Below are 15,009 nucleotides of genomic sequence, written 5' to 3' on the forward strand. Positions count from 1 at the left end.
CATCTTAAACTATTCAAATTGGTAAGTAACCGTTAGTCCAATGTATTCTTTTCTCTTACATAATCGTGAAGGTAATCACATCGCCATTAGTATTGCCGATAATTAATCCTCTACGAATCGTAATTAAACGTTTCTTCAACGATGTTAGAGTATTATTCGAACATATTTCAACGAACGTCAAACTAAAACAATTTGAACTTGACACGACATCTGCGGCGACGTTCAAGTTACAGCTACGAAATACCGCCATCAGACGACGCCACGGTTCCCTTCGAAGAAGCAGTTTCATTCAAATTGGAAATTTCGAAGAGAACGAAGCTACTCATTTGTGTATCTGACTCATTGTAAGTGACTAATAACCAAATGAATGAATGTTTAAATATTCATGAAGCCGAAGACCGGTGTCGAGAAACAATCTACAGGATGGTCAGCAGATGTCCTTGAATTCGGAAACATAGGTTTGATACTATACCTTCCAAAACGATATTACTTATTACGACTAGGTTCTCGCCACTTTTACTTGCTCGCCAAACTTATTATGTATTAATATTAATTCGAACATACAATTCGATACAAACAATCTAATTCCTTCGATCGAACTAAAATCTTGAATCGAAGGTCATCCGAATCTCTTATTCGACTCCTCGACCCTCGTACGAATAACAAAAATCTTTCAATTCCCTGCGATTGTGTTTCAATTCGATTCTATTTGTTACCGAATAAAACGCAATCGGTCGAAGTGATGCGTAAAATGGGGTCGGCGTGTTTGTCCCGCGACCATTTTCGAGTATCGTACGAGAGTGAAAGGTGCGTCAATTATTCAATCGAATTAAAAACATAAATCGATTAATGCGCATCCCTGGTACCTCTGGAAAATTCTGGAACGCAAAAAGATCGCGCGCGCGCGCGCGTACAGGCTTAACGTCGTTGCGTCGTTCACAAGAAAACCCGCCTTCTGATTGCGTCGTGCCGACTACGATGTTACGGAGGCGAGCTCAATGGAAACGGTCCTAGTGGCGGCGCGCCGCTAGGTGAGTTACGGCGGTTGTGATACATTTTATGGTGCGGAAATGTGATAGTTTCGCGTCCCGAGCGAGGAAATCAACGTTGTCTAGGATGCGACGTTAGTCGACCAAGGGGAAACCGAACGGATCGCGGTTCTTCGCCGAGGGTTTCTGTCAAGATTAACAGAACGCAGGATGACACTCGTGGCTTGAGAGACGGTGCTCGATCTCGTGCGTGGTAGCCTGCCGTTCGCGACATGGCGGGTTTTCGGGACGAGGATAAGGCGCTCTTTCCAATACGGAGTATCTCGTCCATCGTGCAGATCTTCCAGAACCAGCTGGAAAATAGCTCGGAGCCGGACCTGGCGTTGCTCTCGATTCTCGTCGGCGCAGTCGAGAATTCCCTAACCTGCAACCGTACGTTCGCGTCGCAGGAGACCACTGTTTACGACGAGCCGAAGCTGCCGGCGGTGGAGTTCCACATCGCCGAGGCGCTTTACACCAAGTTCCATGCTGTGATCAAAGGGGCGGTCGACCTCACGGTCTACGACACCAAATACGCGACCCGGGAGCTCGTCAAAAAGGTCTCCGACGTGATATGGAACTCCTTAACCAGGAGCTACTACAAGGACCGCGCGCATCTGCAAAGTCTATACAGCTACCTCACAGCGAACAAGCTGGACTGTTTTGGAGTGGCATTCGCGGTGGTAGCGGGCTGTCAAGTCTTGGGCTTCAAAGATGTACATCTTGCCATGTCCGAAGACCATGCCTGGGTGGTCTACGGGGAGAATGGGACTGAGACGGCTGAAGTAACTTGGCATGGTAATATATGGAGTTTATATTATAGAGTTTGTTCCATTTAATTTGTACACAAAATTTGAAACAAACTTTCCAACCAATCTAATACTGTATATTCCAATGAATATCAAGACTGACAAAGTCTGTATGTTTTCAGGGAAAGGAAATGAGGACAAAAGAGGTCAGCCAGTGGAGCCTGGGGTAGCCTCTAGGTCGTGGTTGTACGTAAATGGCCAGGCTGTGGTATGCTCGAGGGCAATGGAGGTAGCCACTATAGTCTCGGCTATAAATCCTAGTTTGAGCGCAACAGCGGATGCAGCGGAAGTGGCACTGCTGCAACAGGAGCTGCTGTGGTTGCTGTATGATCTGGGTCATCTAGCAAAGTATCCTATGGCTCTGGGGAACCTAGGGGATTTGGAAGAAGCGGCGTCGACGCCCGGCAGACCGCCCGCCATAGACCTCTTTCAGGTACGTATAGGGTGTTTTGCTAGTTTGCTTCCAATGGACGATGTCCCACCTCTTTCAGGAAGCCATACGGTCCGCGAGAAAGTATTATGGAAATGCTCATGTGTATCCGTACACCTATCAAGGTGGCTATTTGTACAGACACGGTCTACACGCGAATGCTCTAGCGTCGTGGGCGGATGCAGCAGATGTTCTGAGGAAGTAAGTAGATTAGAGTACCAGAGCCTAGCTAGATTAGGGGACCACTGTTCATTAACGTTAATGCGGCAGGTACGATTACTCGAGGGACGACGGGGAAATTTATAAGGAGCTGCTGGAAATAGCGAACGAGTTGATTCCGCACACGGTGCGAGCGGACGAGCGTCTGCTGCGGCAACCACGATGCTTTGCCTATCTGCTGAGGTTTTACGACGGCATCTGCCAGTGGGAGGAGGGCGCAAACACGCCAGTTCTGCACATCGGCTGGGCCCGGCCTCTGGTCAACACGATCTCCAAGTTCGACGCCGGCATCCGGGCCCAGGTGATCATCGACTGCTACGACGCGGAGGCCAAGCAAGAAGAAGAGCGGGCGCAGAAGCGCGAGACCAGCCCGGAGGAGACGTTGAACAACAACAACAACAATTACTGCAAAACGAAGGAGAGAGGCAACGCGGCACGCGACCTCATCAAGTCCTTGGAGTCCAAGGTGCCATCGAACCCGGCTCCGATGCATCCCAGTATTCAAGCTTTAACGGCGGCCTGCAGCGAGAAAATACTTAACAGAGATTACCTCTTGCAAGGCGGCGGGGAGCCGTTCGTCGCCCCACCGGACGACGCTCTTCCACCCGCGCCTTCCACATCTCAGGAGAACCTCGACCCCGAGGTAGAGACTGACTCGGAGAACGAGAAGCCGAGGATAACGTTGTACAGTCAGAAGATGAAGGGTCTGAAGGACCTGCTGTTGGCCGAGAAGTTGAACACTCACGCGATCTCGTTGCAGCTAACCGCACAGAGTCAGGTACAAATCGGTAAAAAGTCGCGGGGCACCGACGAGGTCGGAGTCAATCAACGCCCCAAAAGGACGCGTCGAGAATAGTATAAGTTCGTCGACCGCCGTTTCGGCATCGTAAAGTATTGACACAGTGCCACTAGATTCGTTTCTGTCGTTTGAGAATGATATCGGTGGCGCGAGCACAGGCGCGTACGGAGGTCGATAGTGACACCTCCGTAGCGTATCGTTAGAATCTCAGTCTTCGCTCACGGTTTCGTTTTTTGTTTCCGATTGAGTTTCCCGATGCCGAGGGTCACTCCGCGGCCTTGAACAAGCCAGGGGTCCCCGGTCAATGGTGATAAATTTTGTGCCGTTTCGTTCGAGCGCTGTTCAACTCGCGACGATCCGATCGGGATTCGAATCTGGATCGGAACGCCGCGATCGCAGGCTGTTCGAGGTCCTGCAGTACGCACCCGTGCGTCACGTAAAGGACGTAGGTAAGGTAGACACGAGCGAGTTTGTAGAAGAGTACAAAAGAAAAAAAAAACAAAAGTTGACTCGATTTTTAAGTTAGATATCGGGGTATCGTGAGTGCTGTTGCGTTTCGTATTTTTCACGTTGGGAATCTATTTCGCGTGTAGAATTGTCTTCTTTCTTCCACAGTGTTTGAAAAGCTGTGAACTGAACAAAGGTTGGGGGGGGGTGGGCGGGGGTGTGTTTGTGTGTGTGAAGGAAAAACAAAAATATATATATATATATATAGAAAGAGAGAGAGAAAGAGCGAGATGATTGATCGAACAATTATATAGCGGGTAATCTTTGCGGAGATGCCAGATTTCTCAGCACAGTTATTTATTACTGCGAGTACCGACGATCATCGACCAAGTCGATCAATATCGATCGCGTCCTTTTGTCCTATTTTTAATCTCTTGTTGCACTCTTATTTATTGAATCACGTGTTTTATTTTTTCTTTTATTATTATTATTATTAATAATATTATTATTTTTTTAATTATTGAGCTCTGTCGCACTACGAGTAATCAACGTGTAAAAAGATTTAGACGAAGTTGTCGTTGATGTTTTTTACACAGGTAGTTGAAACAGTTTTGTTAGAATTACGCTTTTTACGATCTAGTATAATAGAGATGACCACACATTCCGCTCCGTAATGTGGTGCAAATTAATTAAGTTTTTTACCTAAGGTATTTTAAGCATAAAATGCTCGCTTATTTTTGTAACTATTTATTTTCAGAGTAATTATAAGTGTCTATTTCTAGAATTCATTTTTTCGCTACTTTTACAGATAGATCGGAACGAAAACGAAAAGCGTAGACAGTCCACCAAAAGCTAGTTAGACACGGTCATTAACGTTGTTTCGAATGCGTCGACCCATTAACCAGCTAGTCCTAGAGGGCCTACGTATGGGGGATTAACAAATAAACGTTAACAATCGTCGTGGACAGGAGGGACCATCCGTGAGAACAATCTCGTGCACGAATCTTGGAAACACGTCGGGCGATCTGCGGAGCTAAACGATTCATCAACCGGTTCGTCTTTTATATTAATTATTTCAAAATGCGTTCTGTCAACGAACGAAGCGATTCGCCGTTGTACTTAATCGAAATTTTCTTTTTTAATCAACGTCAGCCCTCCTGTCCGCGCCTCGTCTAAAACCTGGTCTATCGAAGGTTGTGTCTTTTCAAAGACTTCAGTTCCTCCCTTAAATTCACGTTAATTAGCATTGAACTCACGCGAGAGGAAGAAAAAGATTTCGCGATCGGTTTATGTCAGATATTTATTACCCACGTTTCTGGTCGTTCTTCTCGAAAGGGGGAAACAGAAAGAAAGAAAGAAAGAAAGAGATAGATAGGGTGAGGGAAGGAGAGACGACTTCGTTTCGAACCTATCGTACAAATAGTTTCTTCCCTTGGAGCGTTCTGCTCGCGTTGTTGCCGGTTCGAGGGCCTCGAACCGGAGGACTGTCGATGATCCTTTTTATCTCTCGTTTCGTTTCGACTCGATTCGATCCGCGGTTTTCCATTTTAATTAACGTCCACCCACCCCCGCGTGCGGCCGCGAACGCCCACGAAATTCGTCGATGGGCGCGCGCGTGTGTCGCCGCGTGTTATCGATCGGTTGTTACAGATAATCTGTCGTTCTTCATTTTTTTTTTCGTACGGTTTTCATTTCCAATGGCTCCGTTTCCGGTTGATCCGCCACTGGGGGTTTATCACACGAACACGATCGTACCAATCATGTGCGTGACATGGCATGAACATCATCGACGATTTCACTGATATTCGACGATGCATGAACACGTGTTGTTGTATAGAGTATGTTGTTGAGAGGAATGATGAAATATAGATGAAGAAGAAGAAGTAAAGAAAAAAAAAAGAAAAAATGGTCCGAGCTGATCGACGATCACTTAATAATGAAGGGCGCTATCTTACTGTGATGCTGAATATATTAAAAAAGAAAAAAAACAAATATATAACTATACAATTAATAATCGTAGCAAATAAAGAAAACGAGAGGGGGAGAGGGGCTCCGCTCGCCGGGCCCGTTTACAATTAAATCGAACGATCACGCTAAACGAGAGAACAGAAGCATGGAAGAGAGCTAATGAATCCGGAGAATCGGCGACAAAATCGGGGGGAAAATAGCAAACGGTCCCGTTAGCCTGTGTCGTTCGCATATCATGACTGGTAATTATGAGATTTCCGTCAAAACACCGGCGACCGATTCCGACTGAATCGTCGTCGTCGTGTTTGCTGTCTCACGCTCCCTCTCTCTGTCTCTCTGTCTCTCTCTCCCTTCTCTCCCACTGCCGGTTTATCTCTCGGATATGCGGCACGGTCAATTCTGCAGAAATTGTATTATCGCGTTTATCGAACGAAGGAGACAGACAGAGAGCGAGAGAGAGAGAGAAAGAGAGAGAGGAACGCGCGCCGCCGAACGAGTATACGTAATCTTCGCACGATCTTTCACACACGCACGGATTTTCCGAACGGTGCATTCGAGCGATTCCGCGTTTTCATTCTTCGAAGCATCGTTCTCAAACCGATTACGATGACAAAAATCAATTAGAATAAATGGAATCAATCGAGAGAGAGAGAGAGAGAGAGAGAGAGAGAGAGAGAGAGAGAGAGAGAGAGAGAGAAAAACAGGGAACGAATTCGGTAACACTTTCTCGAAACACTCCTCGTTCAGTATTTTTTCTTTTCCTCCTTTCCTCGACACCGATCGAAGGAGTGTTTTTTAAAAAAGAAATATAAAAAGAAAGAAGAGAAACTACAGGGATTATTATGCATAATGATACTAGTAGGCATAGTAAAAAGAGATATGGTGCAACAGAACAGTATTTTTGTATTAGCTATCGGCGCAGAGAGGTGTATTCTCTCCGCTATATTAATTATTATTCGTAATATTCGAGCATTTAGGGGATCAAGGTTCGCAGTTGTCCGTTTCAGTCTCACGATGTCGGTGATCGTGTGCTCGAAAAAACAGGGGAGAACGGAAAGGCTCAGGCGAGAAGCGCGAACGCGATTGCGGCGCAGGAACGCGAAGAAAACGAGGAGAGGTCGCGGGGGTGCGTCGTCGCTTCGCGGCATCGTAAACTCCGCGAGGGGTGGCTTCGCGGCTCCAACGGGCGATTTCCGCCCTTCGCCCTCGTACACGATCGTAGACAAATCGCTCGCGTTTTCTCGCGCTCGGCTTGCTTTTCGGCCGCGCGATTAATGCTCGATTCCCGTCCGAAGAGGGCGTCCGCCATCTTCGAGACATCCTTTCCCATTCTTCTTTCTTTGGAACGCGACGAGACTTCCCTGTCGTTTCATCGAGAGCACCAGCTCCAGGGACTTAGCATTCGAAATTCGAATCGCCGGCCCGTCCGCCGACGATCGCAGCTTTTCTTCTTCGCAACAGCGATCCACGGTCGCTTCCCGTGCCATAATATCTTTGGTCTCCTCTTCGCGGCTTCGCCTTGTGCTCGAACCCCTGTTTTCAGTGTCCGCAACGAACGTCTCTTCCGGTTTCTTTCCGCCGTCCGCTCGTTAAATCCTTGCTGTTTCATTAAAGGCGCGCGCGTAAAAGCGATTCAGTCCGAGGAACTTTTTAGCACGCCGGTGTCGTGCGTTCGAACATTGGCAGACACTGGCATTCGAAGATAGTTTTAAATAAACAGATATTATACATTGGTGTCTCCAATCAGAAACGAAGATTCCGCCTTGAGGATTGCTTTTTCGCGATATAGTCTCGCTTTTAATTTCAGAACTGTTTGCTCGACTGATCGAACATTCGGTGATCTCTGTAGAACAAATTGTTTGCAATGAACCGCTGCGGTAAAATTTTCTTCATACGAGCGATCCGAACCGGTGCGACCAAAATGGCTGCCCGGATGATCGACGTCGATCTTCGAGATCGCAGCGCCGCAGTTCAGACAAGATTTTCGAGTCACGTTTCCCGGAAAAGTATCGAGGAGCGTCTCGTTGATCCGACGAATTCTCGAGGCTCTGTTCGAAAAGCTTCTAATCGCGAGACAGCTGCCTCGAGGAATGAACAGCTCGGCTGAATTATTTCCGCTGACGCGATCGGCGAAGAGGAGTCGCCGGAGACGTTCGCGTTCGTTTTATTTTGCAAGATCGCACACGCTGTCTGTTCGCATCCGATAACGTAACCTGGGATCGGTTTCCGGTTCCCCGACGGGATCCAGGGGGAGGGAGGGGGATGCTCGCGACAGGAAAGGTGAACGTAAGAGGGTGAAATCGGTGAACCGATTCTAGAGAACGGGGTGAGATCGGGGGAACCGTAACGGATTGGAACGAATCTTCGACGATTTTACTGTTGCACAGGTTCGCCGGTGATCTTCTCGTCAGTCTCGTTTCCCGTTTGCCGGATTCGGCTATGGGATCGTTTCAAGAATCGAGATCTATCTTCCACAGGGCATATTTCATTAGACGCGTAACGCGAGAGAGAAAGAGAGAGAGAGTGATAGAAAGAAAGAGAGAGAGAGAGAGCACGCTACGTTACTAACCGTGAACTTACATCGAATCGTAAGAACACGATACGCTCCTACAATCGATAATTCTATACCTTTTCATGTACTTAAGGGACGAGGCCGAACCACCGACAAAATCGGTCTCGGAATCTCGCGATCTCGGCGATCACTGGACGTCGTCTCCTCGCGGATCTGCTTCGGGAAACTAGTTGTCCGGATCTCGGTAGATCTAACGTACGGCCGCGGATGTTTGCGCAAATTTTTAAACGTTTAAACGGATTTCGAGGGGCTGCTATTCGAGACTTGTTAACACTTTGACCGCTGCGCTGGTCGATTAGGATTGTTACCATTCTTTTAAACTCAAGTCAATTTCTATTACAATGTAGCAAGTATTTGTGGTTCTATTGACTTTCGGGTTATTGTCTTGTTGACGTAGACTGTACTCTCGCGAGTAGACGGCGGATTTTTATGCAGAATAAACACTGGTAGCATTGACTGCAAAATACAGTAGCTGCGTAGAAATGTATTTCTTGTCCTTGGCAATTTTAATAAGTTGCTTAATAAGTTAGAAGTATCTTCGGTTTCTTCGAAGATTTTTACTGTTTTGCATTTGATCTATTCATTCTTGCCATAAAATGCGCAAAATCCGCGATCTATTAACGAGCAAACGCCGCAGTTTGGTGATTACAGCATTCGATTATAGCATTTCAAAACTGTACTAAATAGCTGTTAAAGTACTGTTAAAGAAATTCTGTACTAGAAGGCAGAGGGAACGCGCTCAGGATCGCGAGGGACGAAGCAGATTGAAGTCTGTACCGTGAAATAGATTGTTCTGATTTTATGTCTCATTCGTAATAGTTTCGTAAAATCAAAACAATTTATCGATCGAACAAAAATTGAATTGTTTCTGACGAACGCGTGCGATATGCTCGAAGTGTTAATAAGTTTTTGAACGAGCTTTGGTGAACCGCTGTTGTTAATCTTTGGCCAGCGAAAGCACCGGACGATCCAAATGCGCAAAGATCCGCGGTCTACCAAAAATCCAACGATGGCACGGGGGTAGTAGATTCGCGCAGGGAAAATAATAGATGGTTCGGAGGAAGATAATAAGGGCGACTATAAATAATAAAATAATAAGGAACGCCAGGGATCGTACGAGCTTCGTATACGGGACGGAGTGTTTGCGGCGTTGTTCAGCGGCCATGCGGGACAACGAGGTGCGAGACGATGATCGAGAGATAATCGTGACGATGATGACGACGATGACGATCGATGATCGTTGGTCGCTCCTCGCTGTCGTGGGCGGTGTGTGGTATTGTGTGAGAGCGGTTCCAGGTTTTTCCGTTCAGACGGGTATTCCGATATACATAATTCATATACATATAACATATACATATATATTAAAAAACAAATATATATATATATATATATATATTTGTCAATGTATCTATCCGTTCGCACGACCGCGCGCGCGCGCACGGACGGATACATGAACACAGAATCTGTTACGCGCTATTTAAAAAGCGGATTATCGTAAAGAAATAAACAAACGAAAAAAAATAACTAATAAAAAGAAGAAGAAGAAACTTTCTTTCGTAGTCTAACATTGATCGAGTACACTGTATTGCTCACCTCGACGTTCTGACATGATACACGAATTCGCGTTTCCGTTGGTCTCGGACAATGAGAGATGAACAAAACGAAAAGAAGAAGGAAAAAAAAAGAAAAAAAACGATGTATAATCACAGCTATTGTTAATCGACACACACGCAGCGGCGAGTCTTTGGACGTCATGGAAATGTCTTGTTTTCTTTCCTGTGGATTATAATAAACTATTTTATTCTACGCTCGTCGCCACACCAGCGTTCATTTCCAACGTCCGCGTCCTTGTTCCGCCCCCCTCCCCCCGCCGTTCGGTCGCCCCCGTCGATCATTCAGCGATCCGTGTTAACAAGCGCGCATCGCGATCGAATGAAATCAACGTTACCGTTCTCTCGTATGTGCATTTCTCTCTTTATTGTTTTCAGGCTACAGAGCTTCTCTTCGACGGACAACGTCTTCGTACTATGCCAGCGTGAATCGCGGCGCGGTTTCCGCACCGCGGATGATGACAATCGGCGGTTTTTCTTTTCCGGGCCGAGCCGCGACGCCCCGGACGATCATACAAAAATTTGTAAATAAATTACAGTCGAACCCGAAGTGACTCTTACGCAACTAGTAATAATATTTGGTCGTTTCGAAGTGTAGACGGCATATTTATATTTATATATTTATATATGTATATATATATATAGAGAGAGAGATTTATATATTTATATAATCTATGAAACGTGCATTCGTCAACGGAATCGAGCTCGTCCCGTCTTGCTGGACTACGCGTCGAACACAGGTGTCTCTGGTACCATTTGTTCTCTGTATTTTCAGAAAAAAATATTCGCGCGGAACACGGCAAGGTGGTAACTTCCACTGCACGCTAACCGCATATCATAATCCCAGAATCCTGTTCTTCGAGGTCATCTGTCATCGTGGTCTGCCGGGTTAGCGCGCGCATCTTTCGGCGGGCTCGCGAGAATCGTTCGCAGTTACGTTAAATTACCTTTGATTCGTGACTTAATCTCTATCGCGGACGATTATCGAGGAAACGCGCGAAACTAATACTGCTCTTATTACAAAACGATCTAGAAACGATGCCGCACACTGGTGACCTCCCCCCATGAATAGGCGTCCACTGTCGGCGATGTTCGTCCAATATTTCATCGGTCTTTTTCAACTGCAACGTTCGAAAACTATCCGCAGAAACTGCTTCTTCAACGATCTCGAAGCTCCGCTTGGTATCATCGTTGAAGACCGCAGCGACAATCAAGCAATTTCTTTCGAGCACAGCTTTCAATTTACACGGAAGGGTTGCACAGTCTCTGTGAACCCTCCGCGAAATCTCTGAACGTGTGCCCCATTGGAAAGAGAGTTCGAAAATTTGCGAAATCGTGACGAATTCTTTGGCTGGAAAGAAGGAACAACGAGCTGCCATGGCAGCTTCCATCGACGAGACAAAAATATGCTCAACGTGGTAGCTTACGAACGTTCGACGCGTGATTGAAGAAACCGATGAACGTCGGACGAACGTTGGCCGCGCAAGCGGCACTGGTCATTGTAGTACGAATCGTGGAATTAAAATGCCAAATCGACCGAAGGCGCAGGTCACTGATGGTCTATCGTTTGGAAAAACCATTCGGTGAATCGTCGTAGTTGCTGCGCAGCTGCGTGGCTCTCGTCCTGCAGTCGACGGTTCTCGCCCCTAAGCCGACGCACCTCGTCCTCCAACGAGAGCCTGCGTCTCGTCTCTCTGGCTACCCTGAGCTCGAGGGTGGACAAATGGGACTGCAGGTCCGTCACCGAGTTTCTGAAACGATCATACATCACAGTGTCAACAGATAGGAACAGCGATTACCAGCGAGAAGAACGAATCACGAAGAATGAAATCAAAATTCCACGGTGATCTCTTCGCGAGAACTTACGCGATCGCTCCGCATCTGTCGATCAGCCTCTCGTCCGGCCACTCTTGGGGATGCTGGATGGATCTGGAGTCCACATGATGGCCCTTCCAGCAGTCGATCTCGGCGTCGTTCAGACCCTTCGGGTCCTTGATCGACGTTAAATTGCTCGGCGACTTCGACATCGCGTGCGACGGCTTCGTCACGCGTGGCGACAGTCTGAAAATTCACCGAATTAATAGCCTGCAATTCTTTTTCCACTGTTCGCAGCGACTCCGAGGTGCTGTACAAAATCGCTATACAAGGTCCCAAGCTAATTGTTACATTATCTTTCTTTATATTGAAACAAGAAGCCTGTTAAAAGTGTAACCGTTGCATCGCTCGTGTTTTAGATCACGGTAGCAGAATATTAGCGTCGCGCTTCCAGTGTCGGATCTATTTTAGATGATTTCGAGTTAAAACGGGCTCCGGCTTCGAACGGTCGACAGTCTCCGATGATTCTAGAATAGCTGCGAGGATCCATACCTCTCCTCCTTGGTCAGCTTGTTCTCGCTGGGCGCGGGGCTGGACGCAGTGCTGGCGTTCGAAATGACGGTAGCCGGCCTCGCCATCGTCAGAATGACCTCCGACCCGTTCCCGTTCGCGTTTCCGTTCCCATTGCCGTTCCCGTTTCCGTTGCCATTCCCATTCTCCTGTCCATTCGCTGGCAGAACGGTCAACGTTGTCGCGCTGTTGCCGCACAGATTCTCCCGGGACCTGCACTTGTTCTGGAACTCCAGCATATTGTTGTTCAGCGTCTTGCTAGGGGTCTGCGCGATCAGGGCGTTTACGTTGTTATTCGTCAACTGACTGTCATCGGCGATGTAATCGGGATTGATCAGCTTCATCAGGTCCTCTTGCAGGGTGCTGGAGGTCAGGTTGGCGGAGTTCCTGTGGGAGTTCCTGATGCCAGGCTTCGGCCTCGGGCTCTGGTTCCTGGAGCTGCCGCTGGAAGGAGTCAGGTTCCCGGCCCGGTGTTTGTTGGCCCTCCTTAGCCTAGGCGAAAGGCTCCCGGAACCGGTGGACAGCTCGTCCTCGCTCTGCAACGCGGTCGGCTCGGGACAATTCGGATCGGAAATGCGGACTTCCGGCGGCAAGCTGGCGGCGAACTCCTTGGTCTGCCGATACTCCACGTTTATCTTGTGGGGCACCGGCCGTTCGGAGATGGTGGTCTTCAGACAGGTAACCTTCTCGCCGACCTTGAACTCGTGCGGTATCTCGTACCTGATCGACTCGCAGTTCTGCTCGGCGTCCAGGTGTTGTTTCCTCTCGTTGCCGGCGTGCTGGCACTCGATCATGTCGTATTTACCGGTCACGTCCATGTCGTACTTGCTGTTCCGCCTTTCGTAGGTCTCCTCGTACTTCCCGGTCACCCTGTTCTCCTCCTGCGGCTCGTACTTCGAGCACCGGTCCGCCAGCTTGCCATCGTACTCGTACTTGCTCGGCTGCTCGTAGTCGCTGTACCTGCCCAGATTGTTGTTGCTGCTGGACTTCGGCAGACTGTAGGTCGCGTTCTGGGTCAGAGGCAGCGAGTTCGATGCGCTCAGCTTCGGATGCGGCACACCGCGATGATGAGCATCGTTCTTGTGCAGCTCCCGCTGAGAAGCGTACAGGTTCTCCTGCTTGATCTCGTACTTCTCCTTCTGGAGCTTCACGTAGCTCGAGGGAACGTGATGGTGCTGCTCCTGGCCCCTGTGCGCATGGTCCAGCTGTTGTTTCTGATAGTTCTCGTGCCTCAGACTCTCCTGCAGAGCCCTCGTCGAAGCGTAGTTCGAGTTCTCCGCGAACTGTTTCGTGCTGGCGTAGTGGGACTCCTTCTCCCGTTTCTGCGAGGACTTCCCCGCCAGCACTTGGTAGTTTTGTCGTGCGGGCAGCGGTGGAGGCGGCGTGCCGTCTGTCCGGTGTCCGTTTTCCTGATCCTGCGGCTCCAGCAGCTCGTACCTGCGCGACGATATTTCTGATCAGATTTAACGGTCCCGCGTTTACCAGGCGGATAGTTCTAATCGATTCGTGTAATAAGTTCGATCGATCGGACGAATGTGATTTTACGAGGTCGTACCATCGATCGTCGGTGCTACTGTGGCCGCTGCTGCTGCTGGTCATCGTGCCCTCCAACGGGAACCTAGGATCATTAAACGATCTCGAGCTAGACCCAGTTCCATACCCAGAACTATTACTAGATCTTGGTGGGCTAAACGAACGGGGCTCGTACCGCCTCTGATGAGCAGACATGGCTGTCTGCTGAGTAGGCGTGTTGTCCGGACTAGTCACGTTCTCGTAATCTCCCTCGTAGTTGCTCGACAGGTACTGGCAATTTTGCAGCGAGCAACCTCTGCGATTAAGAAACGAGTTATATACCTCGAGAACGTTCGCCTCCTGCTCTACGAGCTATCCTAAATCGCTCACCTCCTGGGATTACCGTCGTTCCCGGGCGGTATCACTGTGACCGTCACCTGCGCGCTGGTCTTCAACAGGTCCACCATCTGGTCGTGGCTCAACGTGGACACGGCCACCTTGCAGATCTCCACCAGCCGGGAACCTTGTCTCAGACCTGCTTGCCAGGACAGTCCCATGCTCTCCACTTGCGTCACCACACCGTCGGGCTGCACGTGGAAACCCAACTGACCAAGGCTGTTTCTCTTCAGGGACAACTCGGTGGCAGGCGCTCCTTGGGTCACGGCTCGCAGACGGGCCACTATCTCCATCAGCTCGTCCCTTTCGCCGTAATCGCCGCGGACGTGGATCGTGATGCACTCGCCTTGGTGGTAGTAGAGTCTCAGGCTGCGAAGAACAAACCGATTTTATGGCACTCCACCGGAATCTTTGATCAACCATTGATAGCCAGAACGGTGATATCAAGGAATATTTGTCGCGAAGGTACAAGGTTATTTTGGTTATACCTGTTGGTCTGCGCGTGCCAGCCCAACACGCTGGCGCATGGAGCCACGAAGACTATCTGTCTGGAGTGTTCCTCTATCAGGACGATCGTGTCCACGCTGATCCCCAGGTAGCAGTCCGTGTTCTGGTTGCTGTCCTCTAGGATCACCTGCCAGCAGATCGCCCCGCGTTGGGAAGCGTCGCAGGACAGTCTTGGCCTCACTGCTGCCTTCTTCTTGCTGCTGAACGACAGCATCGCTGCGCCAAGGAAGCAAGCAATCATCGTCAACGTCGACGTGGATCGGTGTTTGATATGGATTTTGGGAATGCAGTAAATTCTCTCTAATTGAAGAAAGCTCAGCTTAGAAA

General features: G+C 48.7%; 2 protein-coding genes across 3 annotated transcripts in view; one reads left to right on the forward strand and one right to left on the reverse strand.

Moving 5' to 3' along the window:
• Window positions 1-155: 155 nt before the first annotated feature.
• Mnn1 (menin 1) lies at window positions 156-10,078 on the forward strand. The gene is made up of 4 exons (XM_076518467.1): window positions 156-1,826; window positions 1,960-2,261; window positions 2,320-2,468; window positions 2,538-10,078. Exons 1-4 carry the CDS (start codon window positions 1,262-1,264, stop codon window positions 3,340-3,342), a joined length of 1,821 nt encoding a protein of 606 aa, XP_076374582.1. The 5' UTR covers window positions 156-1,261; the 3' UTR covers window positions 3,343-10,078.
• A 144-nt stretch (window positions 10,079-10,222) lies between these two features.
• LOC117227170 (signal-induced proliferation-associated 1-like protein 2) overlaps window positions 10,223-15,009 on the reverse strand; it is a 47,902-nt gene continuing 43,115 nt past the window's right edge. The window contains exons 9-15 of one of the 2 annotated variants that reach the window (XM_033482190.2): window positions 14,664-14,898; window positions 14,170-14,544; window positions 13,976-14,095; window positions 13,823-13,885; window positions 12,250-13,704; window positions 11,749-11,943; window positions 10,223-11,633 (exon numbers count right to left, since the gene is read on the reverse strand). In XM_033482190.2, the coding sequence (XP_033338081.2) occupies window positions 11,432-11,633; window positions 11,749-11,943; window positions 12,250-13,704; window positions 13,823-13,885; window positions 13,976-14,095; window positions 14,170-14,544; window positions 14,664-14,898 (2,645 nt within the window). In that variant the 3' untranslated portion in view covers window positions 10,223-11,431. Of the gene's footprint in view, window positions 11,634-11,748; window positions 11,944-12,249; window positions 13,705-13,822; window positions 14,096-14,169; window positions 14,545-14,663; window positions 14,899-15,009 lie in introns of both variants that reach the window. The other variant, XM_033482188.2, reaches the window with a different exon arrangement.

Source organism: Megalopta genalis, chromosome 2, assembly GCF_051020955.1.
Source record: "Megalopta genalis isolate 19385.01 chromosome 2, iyMegGena1_principal, whole genome shotgun sequence".
NCBI classification, from domain to species: domain Eukaryota; kingdom Metazoa; phylum Arthropoda; class Insecta; order Hymenoptera; family Halictidae; genus Megalopta; species Megalopta genalis.